The sequence below is a fragment of the Ambystoma mexicanum genome, chromosome 10 (assembly GCF_040938575.1).
Source record: "Ambystoma mexicanum isolate Mex_15411 chromosome 10, UKY_AmexF1_1, whole genome shotgun sequence".
NCBI classification, from domain to species: domain Eukaryota; kingdom Metazoa; phylum Chordata; class Amphibia; order Caudata; family Ambystomatidae; genus Ambystoma; species Ambystoma mexicanum.
The window spans coordinates 173,680,122-173,704,055 of NC_090932.1; the positions used below are offsets into that span (position 1 = coordinate 173,680,122).

The window sequence follows — 23,934 nt, forward strand, 5'->3', positions numbered from 1 at the left end:
AGGCCTGTGCAGGGGGATCCAGTTTCCCCACGATAGCCGCTACACAATGAAATGCCCTTCCACCTAACCTAAGAATGATTGTCCCACCAAGCCTTCCGCAAAGCACTAAAAACACAACTCTTCATCTAACTAATCCACTGTTTTCTTATGCGTTACTAAAATCTGTGATGAGTAATGTACCTGTAACTAAGAGACCTCTCGGTCACAAGTAACCCGGCCTACTGAAAATGCTTATAAACATTCTTGTAACAAGCGCCCCGATGCCTCTGGGCTGTAGGTGCGCTATACAAATGCAAATAAGTAAAATAAATAAAAATTAATATCTAACCTGGTTTTTACACCCCAAGAATAGCCAATTGCTGATTGCTATTCTGAATAAGGTTATGTACTTTGGGTTGTATCCCCTAAGTTTTGAGTTGGTTTTTATAATTGTGTTTATATGATATGTGATAGTACTTGGTTCCCGAAGATTTAACTGGACCTACTTGTATTTAAATAAACCATTTATTTTTTACAATGCATAGTGTTTCAGTGTTTCTTTGGACCGTATGTATACTATTTCTTTGTACCAAACTACAGCCCTCTCTCCCTCCTAAAATGAGCCTGGCTACCCCCATCCTCAAGTGGTAGAGTAGAGCTTATGTTCTGCCTCAGATGTATGGTTTTTAGAAGTCTGGTAGGGCTTTAGAAAAACTGTGCTAACACCTATTTGCATAAAGCTTTTATTAAGGGAGCATGTCCATCACATACTATGTAATTTTATTATGTATTTATTGTGTATGGTTCATATTCGTCAACCTTTTCAATCAACACAACCACAACAATTTCCAAGTGATTTAAACAAACCAGTTCAAATTATATAATTCATACATCATTACATACAGACTAAAAATAAATTTCACTGAGACCATAACCAAACTGGTTAAAATAGATTAATTTATAAGTTATTACAAAAAATACAATTTTATTTCATTGCAGTAAATAAATACTATTGCATATTCTCGGATAAATATTTTTCTTTTTAATCCTCGTCCTAAAATAGTTTGTTTGCTTCAGCAAGCCCTCAATTGCTATTGCCACAGATGTCGGATAACTTACTGAAAATCTGTTCCAAACAGCCTACAAATTACCATGTACTTGATCACCCCATTAAAAAAAAAATAATAATAAATCCACCAATGCCGACATTCTAAAATTACTTATGTAAACCCTTCTAGAAGCTTCCCCTTAGCTTGTTTGCGATGGGAAAGTACTTTTCAGCACCTGGCTTCAACTCTCTCGTTCCCCCTTCCTCGCAGCGGGTGGGCAGCTTCTGGGAAGTACTTTTGGAATGCAGTTTTAGCAGTGACCCAGGTCATTCTGAGCCTCTGCTGCAAATGCGTACCTGTTAACGTGGTGCATCGTTTGCGAAAAGCTAAAACTGAAATCTGTAACCATGCACTGTGAGCCCCGAAAATCAATGAACCCTATCATAACTCAGACAGGCTGTGGGCCTATGCATTGTTCTGTCACTACACGACAGTTGGTTCGGCCTCCGTCGCTACGCTCGGCCACTAGTGTATTAACGCGGGAAAGCTGCAATAGCTGCCACTGACTTGTAACCAAAGGTTCTCCTCTAAATATACCCTCACCAGGGTCCAGCTGAAGCCAGCCCACCAATTGCACTAATGGGTTAACAACAAAGGGTTAGGGAGCCAGCCAATCTGGGTGACCTCCCCCCTAAAACCACTTGTTTACCCACTTCACCCCTCCAGGATGTGAAATGGCTGGCCCAGGGCCAGGAAGTCTCCACCAGGTCAAAGGACTATAGAGTGTGTATTGCTCTCAAAGACCCGATATGCACAACAGCCATTTTAGGCCTGCCTTGTGGTTTCCCTGACCAAAGAAAGGCCCCTAAATAAAATGCCAGACATCACTTAAAATACATTGGTAGCCCAATGGCAGACAAAAGCTGCAGTGGGCTACAGTTAAGATGGATTTCTAGAATCAGGCCTGGTGAACAGATTTTAGGAGGCCACCCTAGTTATAGTGACCAGGGAACTCTGAGAGGTTAGCCAACACTCCATCAAGGTAGCAATGGAGAGCAGTTAAGGCTCTTCTCAAGAGAGTGTGGTAGGGTCAGGAGCCCTGAATGAGTCCACGCAATATACTATTCTATTATTTCAATCTAGACAGGCAAGTATAAAAATAATTATTTATTCTAGGCCTTTTACACACACTGAAAAATGAAACTAACCGGTAATAATATCTGGTAATACTTATATAAATACATACATTCACCATAGGTTTATATATGCATTCAAATAATGTATTCAGCAAGCAGGTAAGTAACATTAAATGCAGTCCATAATGGAACCAGATCGCAAGTCGATTCCCTAACTTAAGCAGTCCAAACCCTTAGAAGAATGGGGTCTTGTCCCCAGAAGTCGCACAAGCCACCATGTTTCTGCCAAGAATGTAGTCTATGTAGGTAAGTTATAATTTACTTGTGTTGGTGATGGATCAAAGGGTAAAGCATCAAATGCCTTACCATCTTAAAAAAAAAAACGAATCAAAGTACTCTTCAACAGTTTACTAAGGTAAGTAAATGTTCTTTTGTATTTCAGGAGTTACTTACTAGGTTCGATGGCCAAAAGGCAGTGCAATGGAAGGTTTAGGAGACCAACTTAGTCCCAATATTGTCCTATGGAGGACTGGGGTGGGTGAGGGACGGATGCACTGCATTTACTTGACCCCCCTGTTGGGGAGAATTTTCATTTGTGTGCTAATTCCCTTCAGCCTTAGAGACCCCCAGCTCTTTTGCTGGACTTTTTAATTTTAACCCTGGAGTGAGTGAGACCTTTTTCCCACTCTCATGTGTTTTGACCTGATTTGGGTTATGTGTTTCCTCTGTTTTTGGAGTCTGACAAGCTCCATAGGCATCTGCTTCTTGTATGGTGACGCACAGCACCTTCAGTGCAGTGTCACAGAGAAATCCTTTAGATTTCTCATAACGTTTAAATACCTTTTTCTTGTGTGAACTACTGTTCCCAAGAATAGTAAAGTGAAATTGACTTTATTTACCTTTTTCTCTTTGTAGGTCCAGCACACACCATCTTATGTGTAGTGCTCAGGGGTTACCTAGTAGCCCCTTATCCTACATTCTGATGCAACATGTTTTATGTTACCCTCGCTACTTTAAATGGCTGGTGGCAGTGGTTTAATTTTCCTACCATTCTGCTTTTCTACCGCAGGCTGAATCCTCAGCTGTAGTATAGCACCCATGGGTGAACATTTTGTCAAAATGGCATCAGTCTTCTTTATTTTTGCCATTTTCTGTTTGTGAGGTCTTTCTTGGGTTTTACTCTGCACGTTGAGCCAGGTTGGAGCCCTTTGTTCGTTTTGCCTTTGGAAGGCTTCAGCCCTGAAGCCCGCCTCTGGCTCCAGTGTCTGGAAAGGCAGGATGTGAGGGAGGTTCCCGAAACTCCCCTGTCCTTTGTCTCTAGGAATGCCTCGATGCAACCAGTCCTGATTGGCTGATAGACACCCTGCTGTGTAATTGACAGCCAAGGCTGTGCATGAATGGGAGAAACCAGCTTAAAAGTCAAGGGTTTTGGGACTAGAGGCAGAGTCGACCACTGGGAGAAACACCCGACGAAGAAACCATGAATGAAGCTTGCTGCATCCTCCTGGACCTTTGAATTGCCCGGTGAAGCCCTGCTGCTGTGCTGAAACTCCTTTTTCAATTCCACAGAGAAGCTCCGGAAGGGACGACTTCTTCCCTTGGGTTAGTGGGCCAACTAACCCTGAGACGAACTCCACTTGACCATCTTCTCCGACTGGCTGTACTTCTTTGCTGCTGCAGGAACAGAGAGCCGGGGGTCGAGAAATCTGTAGTCAAGTGCAACGTCTGAAATACAGACAAAAGCTCCAGGAGTCTAAGGACCCTCCAGAAGCAGAACAACCAGAGCACAAGTTCCCTCACCAGAGTGCAGGACCCAAGGAGTGAAGGAAGCTCAACCGGTATCCCAGATCTGCGATGGTCCTGTTTATCGAGCGATGAAGACGCAAAGTGCAGCTGAACCGAAAAGAGCCCATAGCTACCGACGACCTCCAAACTGCCGTAGCTTGAGCCTTCCAGACGTCCTCCCTCTTGTCCCCATGACTGAGGCTGGGTCTGCAGCCTCAGACCCTGCAGATGGGCCTGGCGGCTTAGTCACGCTACCAACTTGTGTAGTACAGACCTATACCAAAAGGTAGGTTACCTAATACCAGTGTTGTGTAGTCTCACAGTGTTACTACATCAATTCTTGCCTAACAACCCCCACCCCCTTGCAATTTCCTGGATCACTTTTCGCATCGTCTGTGAGTCACTGGAGGTTGAATTTCCCACTGTTGGTTGCACTGAGAGGTGCCCAGGAAATGCAGATGTAAGGATTGTTCCAGTCAGGTACAGAAGCAACCCCTGACGATGAAGAAATGCAAGAAACGCTGATGCAGGCCTCTGCTGGACACTTCACAGGACTGGGGAAGGCAAATTCCAGCAACAGTCTCTGCACAAAGACACCGACAGGTGTCCTTCCAGTCGTGGTCACAGATGCTTCTCTAGGACAGGATCCGTTGATGCTGGGATGCTGAAATTCTGGGATGCTGATGTTGTGAACTCTAGCCGATCTTGAACGAAAGCCTGTCTAGAAAGGGTGCAAGATGTTATCTTACCTTGTTAAATTTGTTATACATATAAGTGTGTGGGTCAGAAACCTTTTTATCCAACTTTTTGAGTTAATAAAATGTCATCTTTTAAAAAAGGTTCACAAAGTTGTCTGCCTCACATTTCTGACAGCTCACAGCAACCATGTGGCAATCTAAGTGATTCAAAAAGGGTTGTGGTGTGAATGGGACTACAGTGGAAGACTATCCCTGCCCCCCAATCCCTGGCTGCAAAAATAGGTTCAAGATCCCAGAAATAAAGGGGCACGGGTGGAAGCAAAAATCAAGGGGACCTACAGAAATTCTGCAAATTAAATTCTGACTAACATTTTACACATGGGAACTGGGACTGTGGGGCCTGTTGCAGTCTGATGTGCATGCGCTTGGACCATAGTTGTCAGTATTATGGAATGTTCTCCAGCAAGGTTCATTATGACAAGGATTTTCCCTGTGTTTTGCACAACCGAGGCGCACATACGAGCTGTGCTAGAGTTCAAGGATAAGCATTCTTTTATTTTTTCTAATGCTCACACCTGTGATATGTTTGCTTTCCTAGATTTGAAAAAGAACGAGCACAAGTTGAACCACCACCAGCGGATCGGTCTGAAGTAAGTCTGTCAGTTTGCTTAGACATCTTAGAGTATTTCTCCTGATTGACACTGGTGTACAATTCTGCCATTTACACTGTTGGAATTACTGATCTACAGTCTGAGTGTCCTAGGCGGCCAAAGAAATACTGCCCTTTATCTGGATTATTGCATTTTTTTCTGAGACTCCCGAATGAGTTGGTATCTGTTTCCTCATTCACCCATTCTTGTTTGTACTCTGGGTGCCCCTTTTTAGGTTTATTTTGATGGAGCCCACTTTCCATCATCTTTTTCTAATGTCATGTGTAATTTCCTAATGTAGCACACAGCACCTTGAGCTTCCCTCTTTGGTTTTATTTTAATTAATTGTGAGAACTACTGTTCCTAAGGATAATAGGATGATTTTTATCCTACTTACCCTTCTCTTTTGAGACCAGCACACCGCAACCTTAAGTGGAGTGCTGAGGGGACACTTTGTGTCCTTTTTCACTTCTCCAATAACTTTTGAGTTGCAGTAACGTAACGCATCTATCTGAGTGGCTGGTGGCAGTGGATACTTATTCTACCAATTTTGTGAAACTTACAATGTAAGCTGCATTCGTAGCTGCGATAACGGATGCATGGGACACCTTTGATCCAAAATGGTTCCTGTCTGCTTTTTTCACCAACTCACAATGGTTTGTTCTTCCTTGGCCCTTTTTTCTGCTGTGCTGGGTGGGGGGTGAAGTCATCATTTGTCCTCGCCGGGATGCCAGGGTGAAGCCCGCCCAGAGGCGCAAGTGTGCCTGGGAGGACAGGAAACTGGGAGGATTCCAAAGCTTTCCAGGTCTTTGTCCTCCAGTGTGCCTACTTAGATCCAGTTCTAACTGGGAGGCTGGCTGTCTATGAAGGACAGCACCCACCCCAGGTTTGAGTGAAAGCAAGCATGTTGAATGGCTGTGTTCCTGCATAAAAGGTGAGGGTCTTGATGCTGAAGCGAGAGTCAACTTCTGCATGATCCATTCCGAAGAGGACGATGTTAGGCAAGATTGTATGTAGTAACCCTGTGGGAGACTACACCTGCCTTGTCCTCTTGGTAATCAGTAAACCACCTATTGGTATAGGTCTGTACTACACGAGTTGGTAGAGTGACTGAATGAGCAGCCAGACTTGTCTCAAAGGGGGGGGGGTAAATGTGTGCTGTAGAGATATAACATTGAGATTCACAATTAAAAGTATTCAAGTAACACTTATACTCAAGGTTTTCTAGTAAAATAATTATTTAACGGTCCCTTTTAAATAAGCCTTTAGAAAGGGCAATATGCAACAATAAAAATGCACTTCACAACACTTCCTCAGATTTAATAAGCCAGTAGATGCCCTTTTCGGATGTCCCACATACACTTCCTACACCCTGACGTGACTTTACTAGGACACTGTGGACATTGATATATCACTTTTGACAATTAATGCAATACTGAATTGGTGGGAAAGTAAAGGGTTAGGGAAGGAAAAAGGTTAACTGGTTCTGAAGTCTAGGTTAGACCTTTCCCAGGAATACAAGTTAAACGTATGTACCACCTATGAGGGACAGTTAAAACCAAGGTCAATGGGTCAGAAGAGTCTGCAGAGAGCCAGGACAGCCAAAGTCACTTTGCACAATGTCTAGGGGGTATCCCTACATAAATCCCCAACAAAAATATCGCCGTAGATATGGCTGTTTGGTTCGCCATAGGCGATATTTTTGGGGGTGGATATTATGTGGGAGTGGGGGTTGCAGGGGTGTCCCCCACACATAAAAAAATGATGCAGGGGTTGCGTGGGTGTCCCCCGCAGGTTCCATGTGTGAATTTCGCTGCAAAAATATGGTGATATTTTTGCATCGCAATATTTTTGCGGCAGAATTAACACTTCTTCAGATAGCACAAAAGCCTTGCACCATGCACAATGTTTTGAGAGTTTGCACAAAAAGAATCGCTGTTGGGCCACAAGCTGTAAGGCTTGTGAAGGTCAATGCTGCAAGCAACTCTGCAGAAAAAGCAGCTACTGCAAGTCTCCAGTGAGACAAACGAGCTACAGACCAAAAAGCTAAGTATCCCTTTAATCAAGACAGCACCGTAGGTTGGATGAAGAGGATCCAGCTGGCTTCTGTTCAGGTTGCAGTCCTGCAGGTCCTGGGTTCTTGGGCCTCAGTCGTGGGGACAAGAGGGAGGACGTCTGGAGGACTCCTGCACTGCAGTTTGAAGGTCGTCGGCGGCTATGGGTTCTTTCCAAATCAGCGGCACTTCGTGATTTCAGCTACCGGTCAATGGCACCACTGCTGTTCTGGGACACCTTATGGGCTCCCCTTGCATCTGGGGTCCAGCACTCTGTTGACGTGGCTCAGACTTTGGTCGTCCTGCTTCAGGAGGGTCCTCGGGATCTTCCTGGAGCTCGGCTCCGGCATAATGAAGATGCACTCGATTCTAATTTTCCTGACCCCTGGTGTTCGGTTCCAGCAGCAGCAAGCAAGTACAGCCAGCAGGGAGAGGGGTTCCAGCAAAGTTTGTTTTGGAGTCAGTTGGTCCCACCAACCCAAGGGAAGAAGTTGTCAGTTCCGGGCTTCTCTAGTCGATACAAAGTTGGAGCTTCAGCAATGCAGCAGGGCTTCACCGGGCATTTCAACGGTCCAGGAGGGTACCTCAAGCTTCTCTTCCAAGTTCTTTCATCGGATGTTTCTTCCAGTGGTCGACTCTGCCTTCTGTTCAAGATACTTCGCCTTTTATGCAGGTTTCTCCCATTCATGCACAGCCTATCACACAGCTGGGTGGCTTTCCTGCAAGCACAGCCAGCCAGCCAGCCAATCACCACTGGGTGCCTTCAGGTAACCAAGGAGACTAAGGACTGGGAGTTTAGGGCCCCTCCCTCACTTCGTGCCCTGCCAGACACACTGGAGCCAGAGATGGGTTAAAGCATTGAAGCCCGCCAAAGACAAAACGAACAAAAGGATTAAAAGCACTTGTGTGCATTACTACAGCTGAGGATTCAGCCTGCGGTAAAAACGCACAATGGTAGGAAAATTAAAACACTGCCACCAGCCAACTTACTGTGACACTGCACTGAGGGTGTTGTGTGTCACAATACAAAAAGTGATGCCTATGGAGTTTGTCAGACTCCCTAATCATAGAAACAGAGTCCAGATCAGATCAAAAATAAACGAGAGAGTGAGAAAAAGGTCTCACCCACTCCAGGGTTAAAATTAAAAGTCTGAAAGTCCAGCAAAAGAGCTAGGGGTCTCTAAGGTTGGAGGGAATTGGCACAACAATGAGAATTCTCCCTAACGAACGACCATGTCTGCAGCAACCTCCTGCGACCGCCAGAGCTACCTGAGTGACTGCTGCTCCAGCCTTCCTTTTCCAAGCGACAGGGAAGCTCTGATTCGGACGTCTTCCTCCCTTAGACTGGTGGGACCAACCAGTCTGAAGACTATCTGCATTTTGAGCCTTCCCACTTCGAGCTGTGACATTCACTGGCTGCAAACTGCCAATACCCTGGGACCTGTGGCCAGTGTGCAGTGTTACATTCCTGACCAGGAGCTACACTGTACCGATAAATCGGGGAAAAAACAGAAAAGCCCACAGCTTTGCAGAGAACCTCACAGGTCCTAGGGGACCCTAGAAAAATGCCACTGTCTAGGTAGGCAGTGTCCTTTTGTAGGAGTTCAAAGTTGAAGAAAGTGCCACATAGGAAATGGGCCGAAGTCTGTAGCCTGTTATCTGGTTATGCTAAAAATCCAGGTAAGTTATTGATATTTTATTTCTATCTCGCTCATACACAAGTGTTTCAGAGCGTGAAAGTTCCAGTTCCTTCCCTCAGCTCAAAGCGGACTGTGGAACCTTCACACGGTAGACCCTGGCAACTCAGCAGGTAAACGGGGATGGCACACCAGCAAGAACCGCGCCTGCAGAAGGACAACAGTGGTGGTGACTAGAGAACATCCAGACTTACAGATTTGGTAGGGTAGTTCCAACGCCTTTCCAGTCGGCAGCAGCTTCCAATACCAAGGGGCCACACCCTGGTGGGAGACAGAGGGAGCATGTTGTAAAAGAGCCCAGACAATGGTCCAAGGGTGGAAGGCCTGAACTCAATAGATGAGCAGAACCAGTAGCAGGACAAGGATAACTCTCGAAGGACACCCAGCAGCAAAACATCCAAAGCAAAGCTATGACCAGAACTCTCGTTTTGGTAATACTGGCTGGAAGCAGTGGTCTCACTGCTTCCAGCCAGTATTACCAAAACGAGAGCCTACAAATGCAGCAATGGTGAGAGATCCTCGAGCAGGTTCTTGGACCTGCTCACCGTCCAAAAGTCCAGCAGCACTGAACTCGGGAACAGGGTTGCCACTATATATCCCTTCACTGATAGGGGCCTGCTTTCTGCCAGCCAATCCCATTAAGGGATTTAAAACAAAGTTATTGGCGGCCAGCCAATCTGGGTGTCTCAGACCAAAAAAATATCGAGGCCACCCTCACCCCCACAGGAAGTGTAGTGGCCTGCATAGGGTGGGGAACTGGTCTAAACTAGTTCAAACCACTATGGATGCTGCCATCTTGGGCTCACAAAGTGAGCAGAACAGCAATTAAGGCATCCCTTGTGGAGCTCCATCTCCATAACAACCCATTAATATCCCAAAGGCTAAAGGCTCATTGGGCTACCAATGCGATAAATCAGTATGCACCCATGGTGAAGCGAACACTAAATATTAGCTGCCAAAAATGGGAACGTTATGAGCGACCCAATACTATATACCTTAAGTAAGGCAAAATGTGATGTAGTGGCAGGGGGGCTCCAGCAGTAGTCCCTCTGACCACCAAAATAAATGAGAAGGCTCAAAGTAAAGGGGGTTGGAGCAAACACATATATGGGCCCCATAAATTGAGACCAATAATGAACGTATTTTGATACTTCAGTGTGCCACTCTATTGCTTGTCTGCATGTACACACCAGCCCCTGATCTCTAACTGCTCGGCCTATGCTATCTTGGCGTTTGGTGACACCTAGTGTGAAATGCCATTGCTCATCACCTAGGTTGGTCTTTCAGAACCCTCCCATGGGGCTGGTACTGAAAATTAATCCTAAGAATCCACCGACATGCACAGATAAATACCTGGCACCTAAAGTATTGGGTGCATCGTCCTGCCCGCAGATAGGATAGCTGCAATGTGTCTGACGTTTGTCCTCCACTATTGTCAACCTGGCAGAGACTGTCTGAGGAAGATCCTCATTGTAAGAGAACAATCGTGCGGTTATTTGTTACCTCGAAACTAGAGGGGAAGGGCTCTGGCTGGAGCAGTTGTGCATGCATCCGAAACTAAAGCACTGCCTTGGTCTTTCTGTATTTCGATTCCAATTACTTCCCCATCTATATCAAATTCGTTTTTTATTTTCTGCAGATATTTTGAAGATTTTGAGAAGCGTATTCCAAGGACTGAGATGCTAACGATGCAAGTGAGTTTTACCAGTTGGCGCACATCATGCTTAGGGGAAAGCTTTGCATTGTGTGCTGCATACATTTCTTATTTTTTCAACAATATTGTAGCTCTGGTGTTAAGCTTAAGCATTGTTTATTGGTGTGCAAATGTAAAAGGGCCATATCTCGAAGCTACTAGGAAGGCCACATGTTCGATTGCAATTGAATTGAGCTGAATTTCTTAATCTGTGTTAACAACTTCCTAGGCTGTGGTCATGTTTACTTTTATAGACCAGGGAGTGCAGATTGGCCGTGTGCCATACTGACCTGCTTTGCCTTGCACCTACCTGTCCGGGCTACATTTTTCTCATGCTCTACTCATAGTCTTAATTCTCAAACACATTATGAAAACCTTTGAATGTGTTGCATGTATTAAAGCTCTAAAATGTTGCAAGTTTAAACGGCACATCACACAATTGTATCAGCTTGCAAGATGCATTTTGAAGCTTGGAAAACTTAGTTCTCCGTGCCCTTTAATCGTTGGAAGTCTGAACTGCACTTTTATCTTCAGCTGCAAATATCTTTAGCTAGGCGTTTTTCAACAGCAGTTCAGTGGTAAATGAACGGATGCTAGCCAGATAAGGTGTTTTATGTTGGCACAATTTAATAAGCAGATGGATATGAAACATGGAAATAGTGCAGATTGTCGCAGCACAACCAGAGAACTAGCGTCCTTATTTTCTAGCCAGCTGACAAAGCTATTTCAAAATAACTTTTTTCTGGTGAGCTTATCCGCTGTTCCACACAACTGAAGCAGGCCAGGTTTGTTCTGAACTAAAGCCGTCCCCCCACAAAAAAGAAATCTGCTATCTCCAAGGGGAAAAATTAAGAACCAGTTACAATGCAGAAGTATCAACATGCTGCTATGATGGAAAAATCCAAACAGCATAGTGGTTTCTTTTTTTACATAATTGGAAATGCCAGCCAAGATGGCCTTTGGTTGACTGATTCAGAGATTTCCATTTCTGAAAAACTGAAGAGCACTTTTGAAAACCCAATGTTAACATCACAATGGACTCAATTTTGTGAAATCAAAGCATTGGTTTACACGGCTGCACAATGCAGCAGCTATTTGAAATGTGCTTGCAGCCGCATGCTGCCGGAGGGTCCCTAGAGGGATGGAGCTAGATTTATCTGGGCCTACTTGTATTTAAATAAACCATTTATTTTTACAATACGTAGTGTTTCAGTGTTTCTTTGGACCATTTGTATTACTATTTCTTTGTACTGATTCTACACCCTGCTCTCTCTCTCGCCAAGATAAGCCTGGCTGCTCTGTCTACGCTACCCTGAACGCTGGTGGTACAGCCTTATACTAAGAGTGGAGTCTTGTACTGCCTCAGTTGAATGGTTAATGCAGTTTATTGTAGATGACAATGAGACTCCTGACGGTATAGCCAAGGCACCCAAAGGTCCCACTAAGCTTGCTGGAGGCCCTATCCAAATGGTCCCAATTTTGCCAGTCCCCATTCAGTGCAATAACATGACTTTAAGAATTCCTGTTGGTGTGCAATCTGAAGTACCTGGGAGAGTCCTATTGGGTAATGACTTGAAAACTCTTGGAGTAGTCTCCAGCACCCCAAGGCCTCCCAGTAAAAAGAAACGGGAGCGGACAAGATTGGCAATGGAGGCAACCTTGAGAGAGACTCAGTTTGAGAACAAGGAGCAATCCACTATCTCAAATCCACATGCAGGCCAACCTTCTTCTCACAGGAAGAAAGAAACCAAGGAGAGAACCAGGCTCTCTGGAAAGAAAGTGTCTCAAGCCCAAACCTGCCCTGAAGAAAAGGACTCCTCCTCCTCCCTCCCCTCTCCCTGAGGCTGAGTTGGTGGTTGAAAAGACTTGTGATGAACCAGCTAGCGGTGAAACAGAACTGGAGGAAATCCTTCCCTCCTTGGAAGATCTGGATCCTAGAGACCATCCTGAGCTGCAGACATTGCTTGCAGAAGGTGGATCCTCTAGGGCAGATTTCAGCAGAGACAAAGAGTGTCTGTCCCTTTCTAGAAGGTCTGCGTCTGCAGACCGCTTCCCAGCTGGAAGGGCAAGAGCCGGGGAAGCAAGCATAGCCTCTACTGGGAGAATGGACTCCTCTACCATAAGCCTACAGAGTCTACTCCAGGGGACTTCAGGAGACTGGTAGTACCCCAAGAGATAAGACAAAGGTTTCTACAACTAGCACATGAGATCCCTCTGCAAAGCTCCAGTACTAACAACTCCTGATTACAGCCACACCTTTATTGTACATAAATCTGCATCTTGAGTCAGCTGGATGAGCAAGGAAGAGAACGCCCCATTTGCTTCATCAGTAGGAAACTGAAGGACCATGAAGCAAGGTGGGCAACCACAAAGCGAGAATGTTTTACCATTGTGTGGTCTTTGAAGAAGGTAGGCCATACATGTATGGTTCCACTTTCCTTATTCAAACAGACCACTGAGATGGTTAATGCAAATGAGGGGGGGGATCCTAAACTGCTCAGATGGTCTATCAGCCTCCAATGGTTTGACTTTACCATTGATCATAGGTCAGGATCCAATCATCAGAATGCTGATGGTCTCTCCAGGAAGTATGAACAACTGGAACAAGAGATTCATTCAAAAGTGGATTAAATCCCCCTGTCCCTTATGGGGGAGGGGGGGGTGGTGTTGGGGAGAATTTTCAGTTTCTGTGCTAATTCCCTTTCTCTGGACTGTTTTGGTTTTAATGTCCTGAGTGAGTGGAGCTTTTTGCCACTCACTCATTCTTTTTCTCTGACTAGGATTTTTATTTTACAGTTTTATGAAGTCTGGTAAACTCCATATGTTTAATACAGGCATCCGCTTTTTGCTTTTTAACACCAGCACCCTATGTGCAGTGTAACTGAAAAAAGTCCCTTGGACCTCAGAGCTACAGTTCTCAAGAATAGTAAGATAACTTGTATCTTACTTACCTTTTCTTTTGTGGGTCCAGCACAAACTACCCTATCTTGGGTGCTGGGGTGTTACATTGTAACTCCTTCTCCCACCGCTCATGTAACTTTTTGTTACAACTGACTAACTTAAATGGCTGGTGGCAGTGGTGACCTTTTACTACCTTTTGTGCAGGTTACTGATAGGCTGATTTCTTAGCTGCAGTACAGCACCCATGGGTAACTATTTTCCCAAAAGGGCCCCTGTCTTTCTTTCGTAATTTTTCAATTGCCAGTTCCTTCTGGGCTTTTCTTCTATCCTTTAGAATAGATTTGAGTCCTTTGTGAGTTTTGCCTTTGACAGGCTTCAGCCCTGATGCCGGCAAGGCTCCAGTGTGTCTGAGAAGGCAGGAAGTGAGGGAGGAACCCGAAACTTCATTGTCCTTTGTCTGTAGGTATGCCTGGCTGAAACCAGTTCTAACTTGTCAGCTGGCTGTCCTGGAGGACAGCAACCACCAGGTGATTGACAGCTCTGAGTGTGTGAATGACTGGGCTCCAGCATAAAAGGCAAGGAATCCAAAACGCAAGAGGAGCAGAGATGCCAGCAACATCTTCCAGGGCAGCAGAAGCACCGGTGAAGCCTTGCAGCTGTGGTGACCCCGTATTTGCACCGACGGGGAAGATACGCCAAGGACAACTTCCTCCCTTATGCTGGTGGGACCAACTAGCCTCAAGACATTCTTCATTTTGGGCCACACCCCAAGTTGCTGTCTTTCCTAAGCTGCAGAATCCCAATACCCAGGGTACCTAAACCATTATCCAGTGCATCGTCTTCCGAAGATTCGAAACCGGCTGAAACATTGCAGGCATTCGTGTAGACCTCCAGAGGCAGGAATTTTTCACCAAAAGTCCCCTCTCCCCAAATATTTGTATTCAGACACCTTTTCCAACTTGATGTCTTGTATCGACCATGTGTGTGTAAGGGGGGGAACCTCCTTTTGCTTCCCAGCTTGGGAGGACAGGCAATTACTTGTGATTTAATGACATTACTGACATTAATAACCAATCTGTTTTCCCAGGCGTATTCCCCAAGCCTTACAAGCAACCGTTGTAGACCTTGTGGGGTCTGGGACAAAAGGACAAGGTCATCTGCGCACAACATATATGGGATCTGCTGGGCCGCAAACCTTGGCGGATCACCATTACAATGCAGAAATTAATTCCCAAGATCTAAAATGAAAAAGTTAAACAAAAATGCAGCCAACGCACAGCCATGTTTCAAGCCACGTGATGTTTCAATTTTAGGAGACCGCTTCCCATCTAAGCTCATGCGAACCCGCATCGATATATTAGAGTGGAACAAAATTATCAGGGACAGTAGGGATATCGGCCACTCGTACGCTTTCAGTTTGTTAAGCAGCAGATCGCGATCCACAGAATCAAATGCTGCTACCTATACATCTCTACCTCAAAAGGAGCTCTTTATATAAGTATAGTTCCAGTATGCACAAGAGCAGAATCGACCAAAGGTTATTAAAGGTCTCAAGAGGAGAGCCTCGCAGCAAGCAAATCAAGAATTAAAGACCGAGAAACTCAGACGAAAGCAAATCGTGCCAAGAAGCCAAGGTCGTAACGGCTGAAATAGCCCAACAGTAGATACAATTAAAAAAGAGAAGAACAGAGTATCTATTCTGAAAGGTCCAGATAAGCAACAGAAGGCAGATGGCTGGCAAAATTAAATCGAATACACAAATTGCATGAAGACTAAGACGATTTCACAGTGTCAATCACGTGACCGAGCAAGCAGAAGGGATGAAACTTTCACACCTACGCATGGACTTGTGCCATGCACAGACGCCTTAACTTTTCCAGACCAAGAAGCAGTCTCGAGGCCAAAATACAAAGAAATAATTGACACATGACCACTGAAGTGATGATCGATTGTGGCAATAATTGGAGGGAGGCTGGAGGTGCTGGCTACCTCCCTGCACCTGGCCGGCCATTCTGCACGCTGTTAAGCTAGTGGAAAAGTATGAGTGGGGTTGATGCCAACCCAATCGTAGTGGACCAAGTAATATAGGGTCTTCTAGTTAGTAGAACCAATGAGACTTCGTACATTTAGTGACGTGTACAGTAGCCATTTTGAAGGAAGGGCTTAGATGCCCCACCTGACACTGGTTATTCCCCTCACTTAGTTACCATATAAAGATATAGCACCTATATTAAAGTTACCTTCCTAGAACCAATAGAATTGCATGCCAGATATTAAGCGTTACATGTCAGTGATGATGAGGTTTTAGTATAAATTATGTGTTTTTTTATGAAATTAATTGGAGTTGAAGCGAGAAGGAAGATCGAGCGATAGTTGATATTCATGAACTCCCCGTTTTTTGTACTTTTTATTAAACGGACTCCCTTTGCCAAACCATTGAGTTGTCATTATTAATTTGATGTGAGAGTATTAATCTGCATCCCCATCCATTTTATGGGTGCTGCTGCCTCATCTTAAAGTGCTATTGGGAAACCCTTAGCTCTATGGGCTGGTTGGTGTCCCAGTGCACTCTAAAAAAAAAGGCGCCTAAACCACAAAGAGCCACTGGAGTGAGCTGAATCTATTGCTGCCGACCCCTTCTCCCGAGTGCTGCCGAAGAAGCCCACCAAAGGTCTCCCCTCACTCCCCTTATGTCACCACGACCAAGGTGCAGGAATCTGGGTCTGCAACGCTGCACCTTGAAGGAAGCCACCTACAATTTATTTTTCACTTCCAAGGTACTGTGGGGCTTGGGTTGTAATTACCTTGTGCCATTTTCGATGCATCCTGACTTGGGAAGTGCTGTTTTCTTCAACTGAGAGTTGACCACTGCTTTGTGCAGGCCTTGCAGCTTGTGCACTATCGAGTAGGCTCCCCTTGAGCTCCTGTGTTTCTTCAAGAACCGCTGACTGGTTAACATTTCCTCTGAAGGTCTTCATCAGAACTGTAACTGTCCATTTGACTTTGGCTGTACTGGTTTACCCAAGTTCCATCTTTTTGATCCTACGGACTATGGCAGTGCTGGTTCCTCCATAGGTTATAATTCTGAACACTTTTATTGCTAGGAACCAGACTGCCTATATGCCTCTGGGAGAGTATTCTAGTTGGTAACAGTTGCTAAAGTGTGTTCTGTCTAACCCTGAAACTTTCCCTTGCATCTCAATTTTGTAACAATGATATATAAGTGCTGATACTGACCTTAATTGACATCACTCTGTGTGTTGGATATGTAAAGCATAGAAAAAGTTACTCACCTGCATTATTGTTTCTTATATAACTTGATTCCATTTCACATTTAATGTTATTGTTGGTTGCTGCATTTTAAATTTGCTTGTGTTGTGTTGTGTTATGTTACTTGGCATTTATATAGCCCCTTATATATCATTGGTATGACCTCAAAGCACTGGTAAGTTGAACGCCCTTGGGAACCGCAGTTCTAGTCAGGGGGAGGGAGAAGGAGGGGGGGGAGGGGGAGGGAGGGGGAGGGAGAGAGAGAGAGGGAGGGGGAGGGAGTGGGAGGGGGAGAGTGGGAGGGGGAGGGAGTGGGAGGGGGAGTGGGAGGGGGAGTGGGAGAGGGAGGGGGAGGGAGGGAGGGGGAGGGAGGGGGAGGGAGGGGGAGAGGGAGAGAGAGGGAGGGAGAGAGAGAGAGGGAGAGGGAGAGGGAGAGAGAGCACCGGATATGTGTGCAGCTGGTGTGGTTGTTGCATGATAGCTGCTTCTTAGCGGTAGGTGTGCTGCTGAGGAATCGGTTGGATGTGTTCAGTCCGGAGGGTGGAATCCAAATTAAAAGGTTTGAATGCCTTTTATTTGACAGTCGAAGGGTCGAAAAAAAGTTTAGACATTTTTTTTTTATGGGGGGGGGTTCCCCCCCTAACCCCCTGTTTTATTTACTAAAAAAAACTTTATATATTTTTTTAGTTTGGTAAAAAAAAAAATGAATATAAGGGTCGAAAAAAAGGTTAGACATTTTTTTTATGGGGGGGGTTCCCCCCCTAACCCCCTGTTTTATTTACTAAAAAAAACTTCTTTTTTTTTTTTACCAAACTAAAAAAATATATAAATGAATTTAAAAAATGTGAACCTTTTTTTTTCGACCCTTTATCTGGACACCGAGGGTGGACACCCAGACTGAGTTCTGGCTGCGTTAGGTCTGAGGAGAACGCTTAAGCTAGCCGGTATGTGCTCAGCTAGCTGTGTTTTATTAGGGTGATGGGGTGTTTGTGGGTGGGGTCATGTTAGTATGAGAACAGCTTGGACGAATTTTGTCATAGTATAGCGGTGTTCTAGTTGAATGATGGTGTATAGGAGAGAGTGAGCGTAGTAGTGTGATATGGTGGTTATCAGTAAAGCGCCTGCGAACGGGCACGAGAGCAGGACAGGGGGGGGTACATAACGGCATGCGTATATAAAGTGACAGGATGGATAGGGGTAAACATGTGGCACAGATAACCTGGGGATACAGGTGTGTGTATGTGTGTATATATATATATATATATATATATATATATATATATATATATATATATATATATACATTTGACTTTTAGTCACAATCAACAATGTTGGGAACACTTTAAATTCAAACTATAACACAGTGATGCTATTAGGCAGACTTTATAAGTTCAAACTTTACACAGTGATGCTATTAGGCAGACTTGCGTGTGTCTGTATATATAAATAAATACATTGTAATATAATTTAAAGTGAGTAAGTGTTTATTTGGATCCCTGTGTTTACTGATTGCAGTGTACTGCTCTACAGCTCACATTACTCTCTCCGAAGATAAGCCTGGCTGCTCAGCTACTCTACCGACTTGTGTAGTACAGGCCTATATTAAGAGTTGGGTCCCTAATACCAAGCGATAATTCTTATGACGTCTTTAGATTGGTCCCTTCAAGTGACAAGGTACGAGGCACGAGGCTTAGGGTGATTAGCATTTAATTAATCAATAAATTGAACCCTTTCTGTGGTGACAGGCTGGCACTTGGTGTGATAGGTAGTGATGACTTCATGTTGCGGTGGGCATGGCATCCACTTGATGGCAGCCACTTGTGTTGGAGAAGCTGCTTTGGATTCAGGTGGGTTATGAATGCTTGGGTAAGTGGGGAGAGGGGTGCATGTTATCCAAGGGCACTACTCCCATGCTTGTGCTTTAATTGCGGTAGGGCCCTTGGGATCGAGGGAAGGGTGGTTGGGGTGAGGAGGCTCATTCTTAAGATGAGGTGCACCACAATTGTTGCACGTGGGGATGAAGCATATCTTGCGCTTTTGAACATACAAAAGCAGCCAATGTTTAGGGATTGGTATGTGAGGGAAAGGAGGGATGCAAGGCCCACTATGTAGGCTAACGCTTGCAAGTAGGGTAGTGCTTACTGATGAAGGGTGTGCTTTTCTGTTGCTATGTGTGAGTATTTTAATTTATGTAGTCTTAGATAAGGGATAGGATTTTCAACAAGATTTGTTTCCCTTCAACAGGAGATTGTGTTGGAACAAGTGAGGAAGTTAGATCCCGAGTACATAGCGACCATATGCGGCAGCTTCAGAAGAGGTGAGTGAACAAGAGATGCTTTCCCGATTCTTTTTCACTGTTCTGTCTATGCCCTCCACGTCCCTTGAAACGGCAACTGTAGCAACATTTGCTTGTTTGTTTGCTTTATTTATTTGTATAGCGCTCCAGACACTTCTGCATTTGCACTGCCATAAATTTGGCTTGGAGTCCTTATTTTGTTTTTGTACTCGGATCTTTCTGCAATTGATATAAGTTTGACTGTTTCTTGGCCACTTAAGATCACGTTGGATTTAAATTCTTCTTGTACTATAGGTGTATGGTGTGGTGAGGATGTGTGTGCAGATAGAGGCCATAAAGCATCTGCAATGATAAGTTGTCAGAAGCATGAATCTGGTCAACAATCCCTCCCTTAATAAATATTAGTTACTTGTTCCTTGTGGAAGTGGGAATACGCGTTTCTCATTCAGAAGAACATAGAGGCTAATTGCAGCATGACTTGCTTAGGGGTGCTGGTCTTATTGGACTAGGTAAAGGTTAGCTAGTGGACTTAAAATGCATTGATGGTCTCTAAAACTCCAGGACAACAAAGGGAACAAAGGAACAGCTGTTCACAGATGAGCAAAAGTCAATGGTACTTTTCAGTAGTTTTAAAGTTCAACAAAGTTTGTCTGTGGGATTCAATGCAGCACACCCAATGGGTTAGTCAAAAGTCCTGTTATGTTATATAGCTCCTACTGCCATTGGTATGGCCTCGAAGTGATGTGGGTTGAACACTTTTTGGAAGACCGTAGTCGGAGATGTAAGAGGAGGATGGAGGAAGGATTTCAAAAATGTGGGTGTGCATTTTAATCCGGCACGAACGAGGATCACGGTGGGTAGGTCCCTGGCCGCTACCCGTAGTTATCCTGTGAGAGAATGGGTGCTGTGGCAAGTTTTCTGAAAAGTGGCATAGTCATAAGGGTCAGATTGTTTGAACAGTTGGTCTGAATTTCATTCCTCTGCAAACTCTCCCTGCAGTTTACATAAAGGGGTGGGTGGCTGTCCAATCACGACAGCTGGCACATCTGCAGCAAAGGACGGGGAGTGTCAAACTCCTCCCCTGCTTCCTGTCCTCAGAGACGCACTGGAGCCTAGACAGGACACACAAAGGGTTCCGCCAAAGGCAAAACTCTCATTCAGACCTCCCGCTCCCAGAATGGTAGAAGGGCTAACAAAAGACAACCACACAAGTAATGGCAAAAAAAGAAGGGCGCCACCATGTTAGAACATAGGTGACCGCTTTGTGCATTCCCGAGGCTGTGAATGCAGTCTGCAGTAAAATAAAATAGCACACAAGTTGGTAGGACATGTCCACTGCCACCAGACAGTAACCAAAAAGTCATAGGAGCAGAGAGAAAGGGGATGCAGGGTATCCCCCTAGCACTCCAAATAAGGTGGGGTGTGCTAATCTCTCATAAGTAAACGTTTTAGGAAGGATACAAAGCATCCCTCTTTCCTTAAGATCAGTAGTTCTCAGGGAAAATGTAAGACTATAAAAAGGAGTGCCCCAAAGGGTTCCCAGCAACACTGCACATAGGGTGCTGTGTGCTGCAAAAGTGTAACACATATGCCTTTTTAGAGAAATGGAGGAAAGCAAGACTCCATAAAAATAAGGTAAAACATAAAGAACAGAGTTCCCATTGTTGGAGCAGAAAGAATGAATGAATGTTGGGCAACATTCAGGAGAACATGAAAAGGGTCCAGAAGTCCACCAAAGAGTGCTGGGGCTCTCAATAGGAGAGGGGGATTAAGCATAAAACTGACAAATCTCCCTAACACAGCTGTATAGCTCTGAGAAGATTTGTGAGGGTTAACCAATGTATCACACTTGGAAGAACTACCAAAGTAAGCTTATGTACAGCACTTAGAAGACGTTGAAGGATGGACAATGCACTGCTCCTAGAAGAATCTTGAAGGTTTGCCCACTTATCACACTCAGAAGAATTGTGACGGTTAGCCAATGTTTTGCACCTAGAAGAGTTGTGAAGGTTGGTCAATATTGTGCACCTAGAAGAGTTGTGAAGGTTTGTCAATATTGTGCACCCAGAAGAGTTATGAAGGTTAGCCTTTGTAGTGTTCTTAAAAGAATTGGGAAGGATAGACATCTATTGCACTCGGATGATTCCTCGAGGGTAGCCATTATGTTACACCTATATCATATTATTGATTGAATTCTAGGTTATAGTAATATGTAGCCATCGCATTATAATCCAAGTGAAGGCAGAATGTAGCTTGGTTTTAGAATATAGGTGGATATAAAATGTAGCCATTGTATTGAATCTAGGTGCTTCCATGTGTTAATAGTCCTGCAAAAATATCGCCATATTTTTGCAGCAATATTAAGGCATAGAACCTGCGGGGGACACCCCCGCAACCCCTGCTCCCAAAAATGACCCCCCCCCTCTAAAAATATCGCCTATGGCCGTTCCAGACGACCATATATACAATGATATTTTTGGTGGGGATAATATGTAGCGATACCATCTAGGTGGGCATTAATTGTAGCCTTTGCATTAATCTGGGTAATCGTTAGAATGTAGCCAATGTATTGAACCTTTCACACTCTATGCTTATGGAAATTAGCCAAAGGCAATACCGCCAAATTGCATGCATCTGCCAACATACGCCACTCAAAGACACTTTGCACAACCCCTCTGCCATCCGAATCCAGCTACTATTCACTACAATAATGTCATAGTTGGCTACACAGAGACTATCCCACTCTTGCCCACCCTCTCTGGACTGCCTTTCACCACCCATCCACATGTCGGCTCAACATGGGTGGCTAGCAGGGACTCGGCCACCCCTTCATATCTTAATACTGGTCGTTATGCACACACGCATACTAGCACCACTCGAATGTTCCCATATGTGTACTTTGGTCCCCTGAGGGCGTTCAACCTGCAGTTCGTTGTGACCCTATCAATGGTGATGGGCTCCATACAAATGATGCAATAAATTACAATACACGGTAATCTGCAGCGAGGTAGCAGTAGATTTGTTATACACAGTTGCCATAACTGACTCTGTGTGGTCTGTAATGTCCGTATTAAGAGATTGAGGGCAGGACCAAGCTATGTTGTGGATTCCACCCACCCCCTTTTTTTTCCTTTGCTGCTGTGTCCCATGTTTAACGTTGTCAGCCTACATGGAGTAACACCAAAAATGCAAATAGAAGTCCGTATAACAAGGATCCTCCTGGAAGCTCTATTGCCGCAATCTTGCTTTTCTTGCAAGGCAAAGCTTTGTTACTTAACCAGAGTCAACCACCTTCAGTGATGCCTACCTTTATCAGATGGCAACAGTCCTATGTCCTATCCTCCTATCTGTGGGGCAGTTGCGTGCTCCATCTTTGCACTCACCAGGCATCTTACTTCCCCCAGTGACTGCTTTGTGTCTACTTTACAGATCTGTAGCACAGCACACCTCCAAACACATACATACACTCAGCCACTGTAACTTAATAACGGATGGCTTTAAAAAAACAGCTTGTCCTATGACTTTGTTTGGTTATCTTGAATCTTAGCACTCATGCTCTAGTTTTGTAACATAACATACCTACTGTCTGCCAGCTAAGTTCTGTATTGTTCCTGAGCCAGGTGCAGCGTCAAGTGGGGATATGGACGTTCTTCTCACCCATCCTGATTTTACCTCTGAAACAACCAAACAGGTGAGCACTCCTATTTCTTACATCCTCTCAACAAGAAATTGTTTGTCTTGCCTTCTAATGTACTGTACCTAAAGAGCTACCATTACTTCTCATTTAGAACTTCCCCTACCCCACACCTCCCCAACATTAAAGGCATGGTCTAGTAAAACATTTTATTTAAAAAATAGATAGGCAACATAAAAAAAAAAAAATACTAGCATTCTCTTTTTTAAATTTTGTGAAATGGATGCCCTCCTGTGCTGGCTTTTGCTTTTGCGGCACTAATGAAGGAAAAGCCAGCCAGCTGTAGTAAACAAAAGCTAGTGCTGTACGCGGAGGACGGGGACCGGAGACCAGAGCAGGAAAGCTGCAGCTGAATCTTGGTAAGTGCTATTTATTTTTTTTTAAAAATAAGCACTAGCTGCAGTTTTTTTTCTAGGTTTTCCGGGCTGGAGGAGCCCGGAAAACTTAGAAATAAAACTGCAGCTTTAAAAATGTTGTATTTATGTTTGCGGTCGCTTTTGAAGCGACCGCAAACATAAATACAACGTTATTGTGTCTGAAAACGCTGCGTTTTTTCTTTCCCAGTTTCTCAGGCTCCTCTGGCTCGGAGGAGCCTGAGAAACTCGGAAAGAAAAACCGCAGCGTTTTCCAACACAACCGCGTTGTGTTTCTACCTGCTGTGGCTATCACTTTGGGTCTCTGGTGCTCCCAGGGGAGCACCGGAGACCCAAAGTGAAAACCACAGCAGGCAGAAACACAACGCAGTTGTGTTTACATGCCACGTTGTGTTTCTTCCTGAATCTGCTTTCCCATTTGGGGCTCTCAGGCTCCCCGTGGGGAGCCCGAGAGCCCCAAATGGGAAATGCTAAATGCTGCGTTGTTTCTGCCTAAATCTGCTTTCCCATTTGGGGCTCTCGGGCTCCCCGTGGGGAACCCGAGAGCCCCAAATGGGAAAGCATATTCAGGCAGAAACACAACGTGGTTGTGTTGGAAAAAAGCTGCAGTTTTTCTTTCCGAGTTTCTCAGGCTCCTCCGAGCCAGAGGAGCCTGAGA

General features: G+C 44.8%; 1 protein-coding gene across 1 annotated transcript in view; it reads left to right on the forward strand.

Moving 5' to 3' along the window:
* Window positions 1-23,934, forward strand: part of POLB (DNA polymerase beta) — a 230,210-nt gene that overhangs the window by 53,306 nt on the left and 152,970 nt on the right. Inside the window, exons 7-10 of the mRNA XM_069617656.1 lie at window positions 5,246-5,297; window positions 10,688-10,742; window positions 19,157-19,229; window positions 22,829-22,899. Coding sequence (XP_069473757.1) covers window positions 5,246-5,297; window positions 10,688-10,742; window positions 19,157-19,229; window positions 22,829-22,899 — 251 coding nt within the window. The remainder of the gene's footprint in view (window positions 1-5,245; window positions 5,298-10,687; window positions 10,743-19,156; window positions 19,230-22,828; window positions 22,900-23,934) is intronic.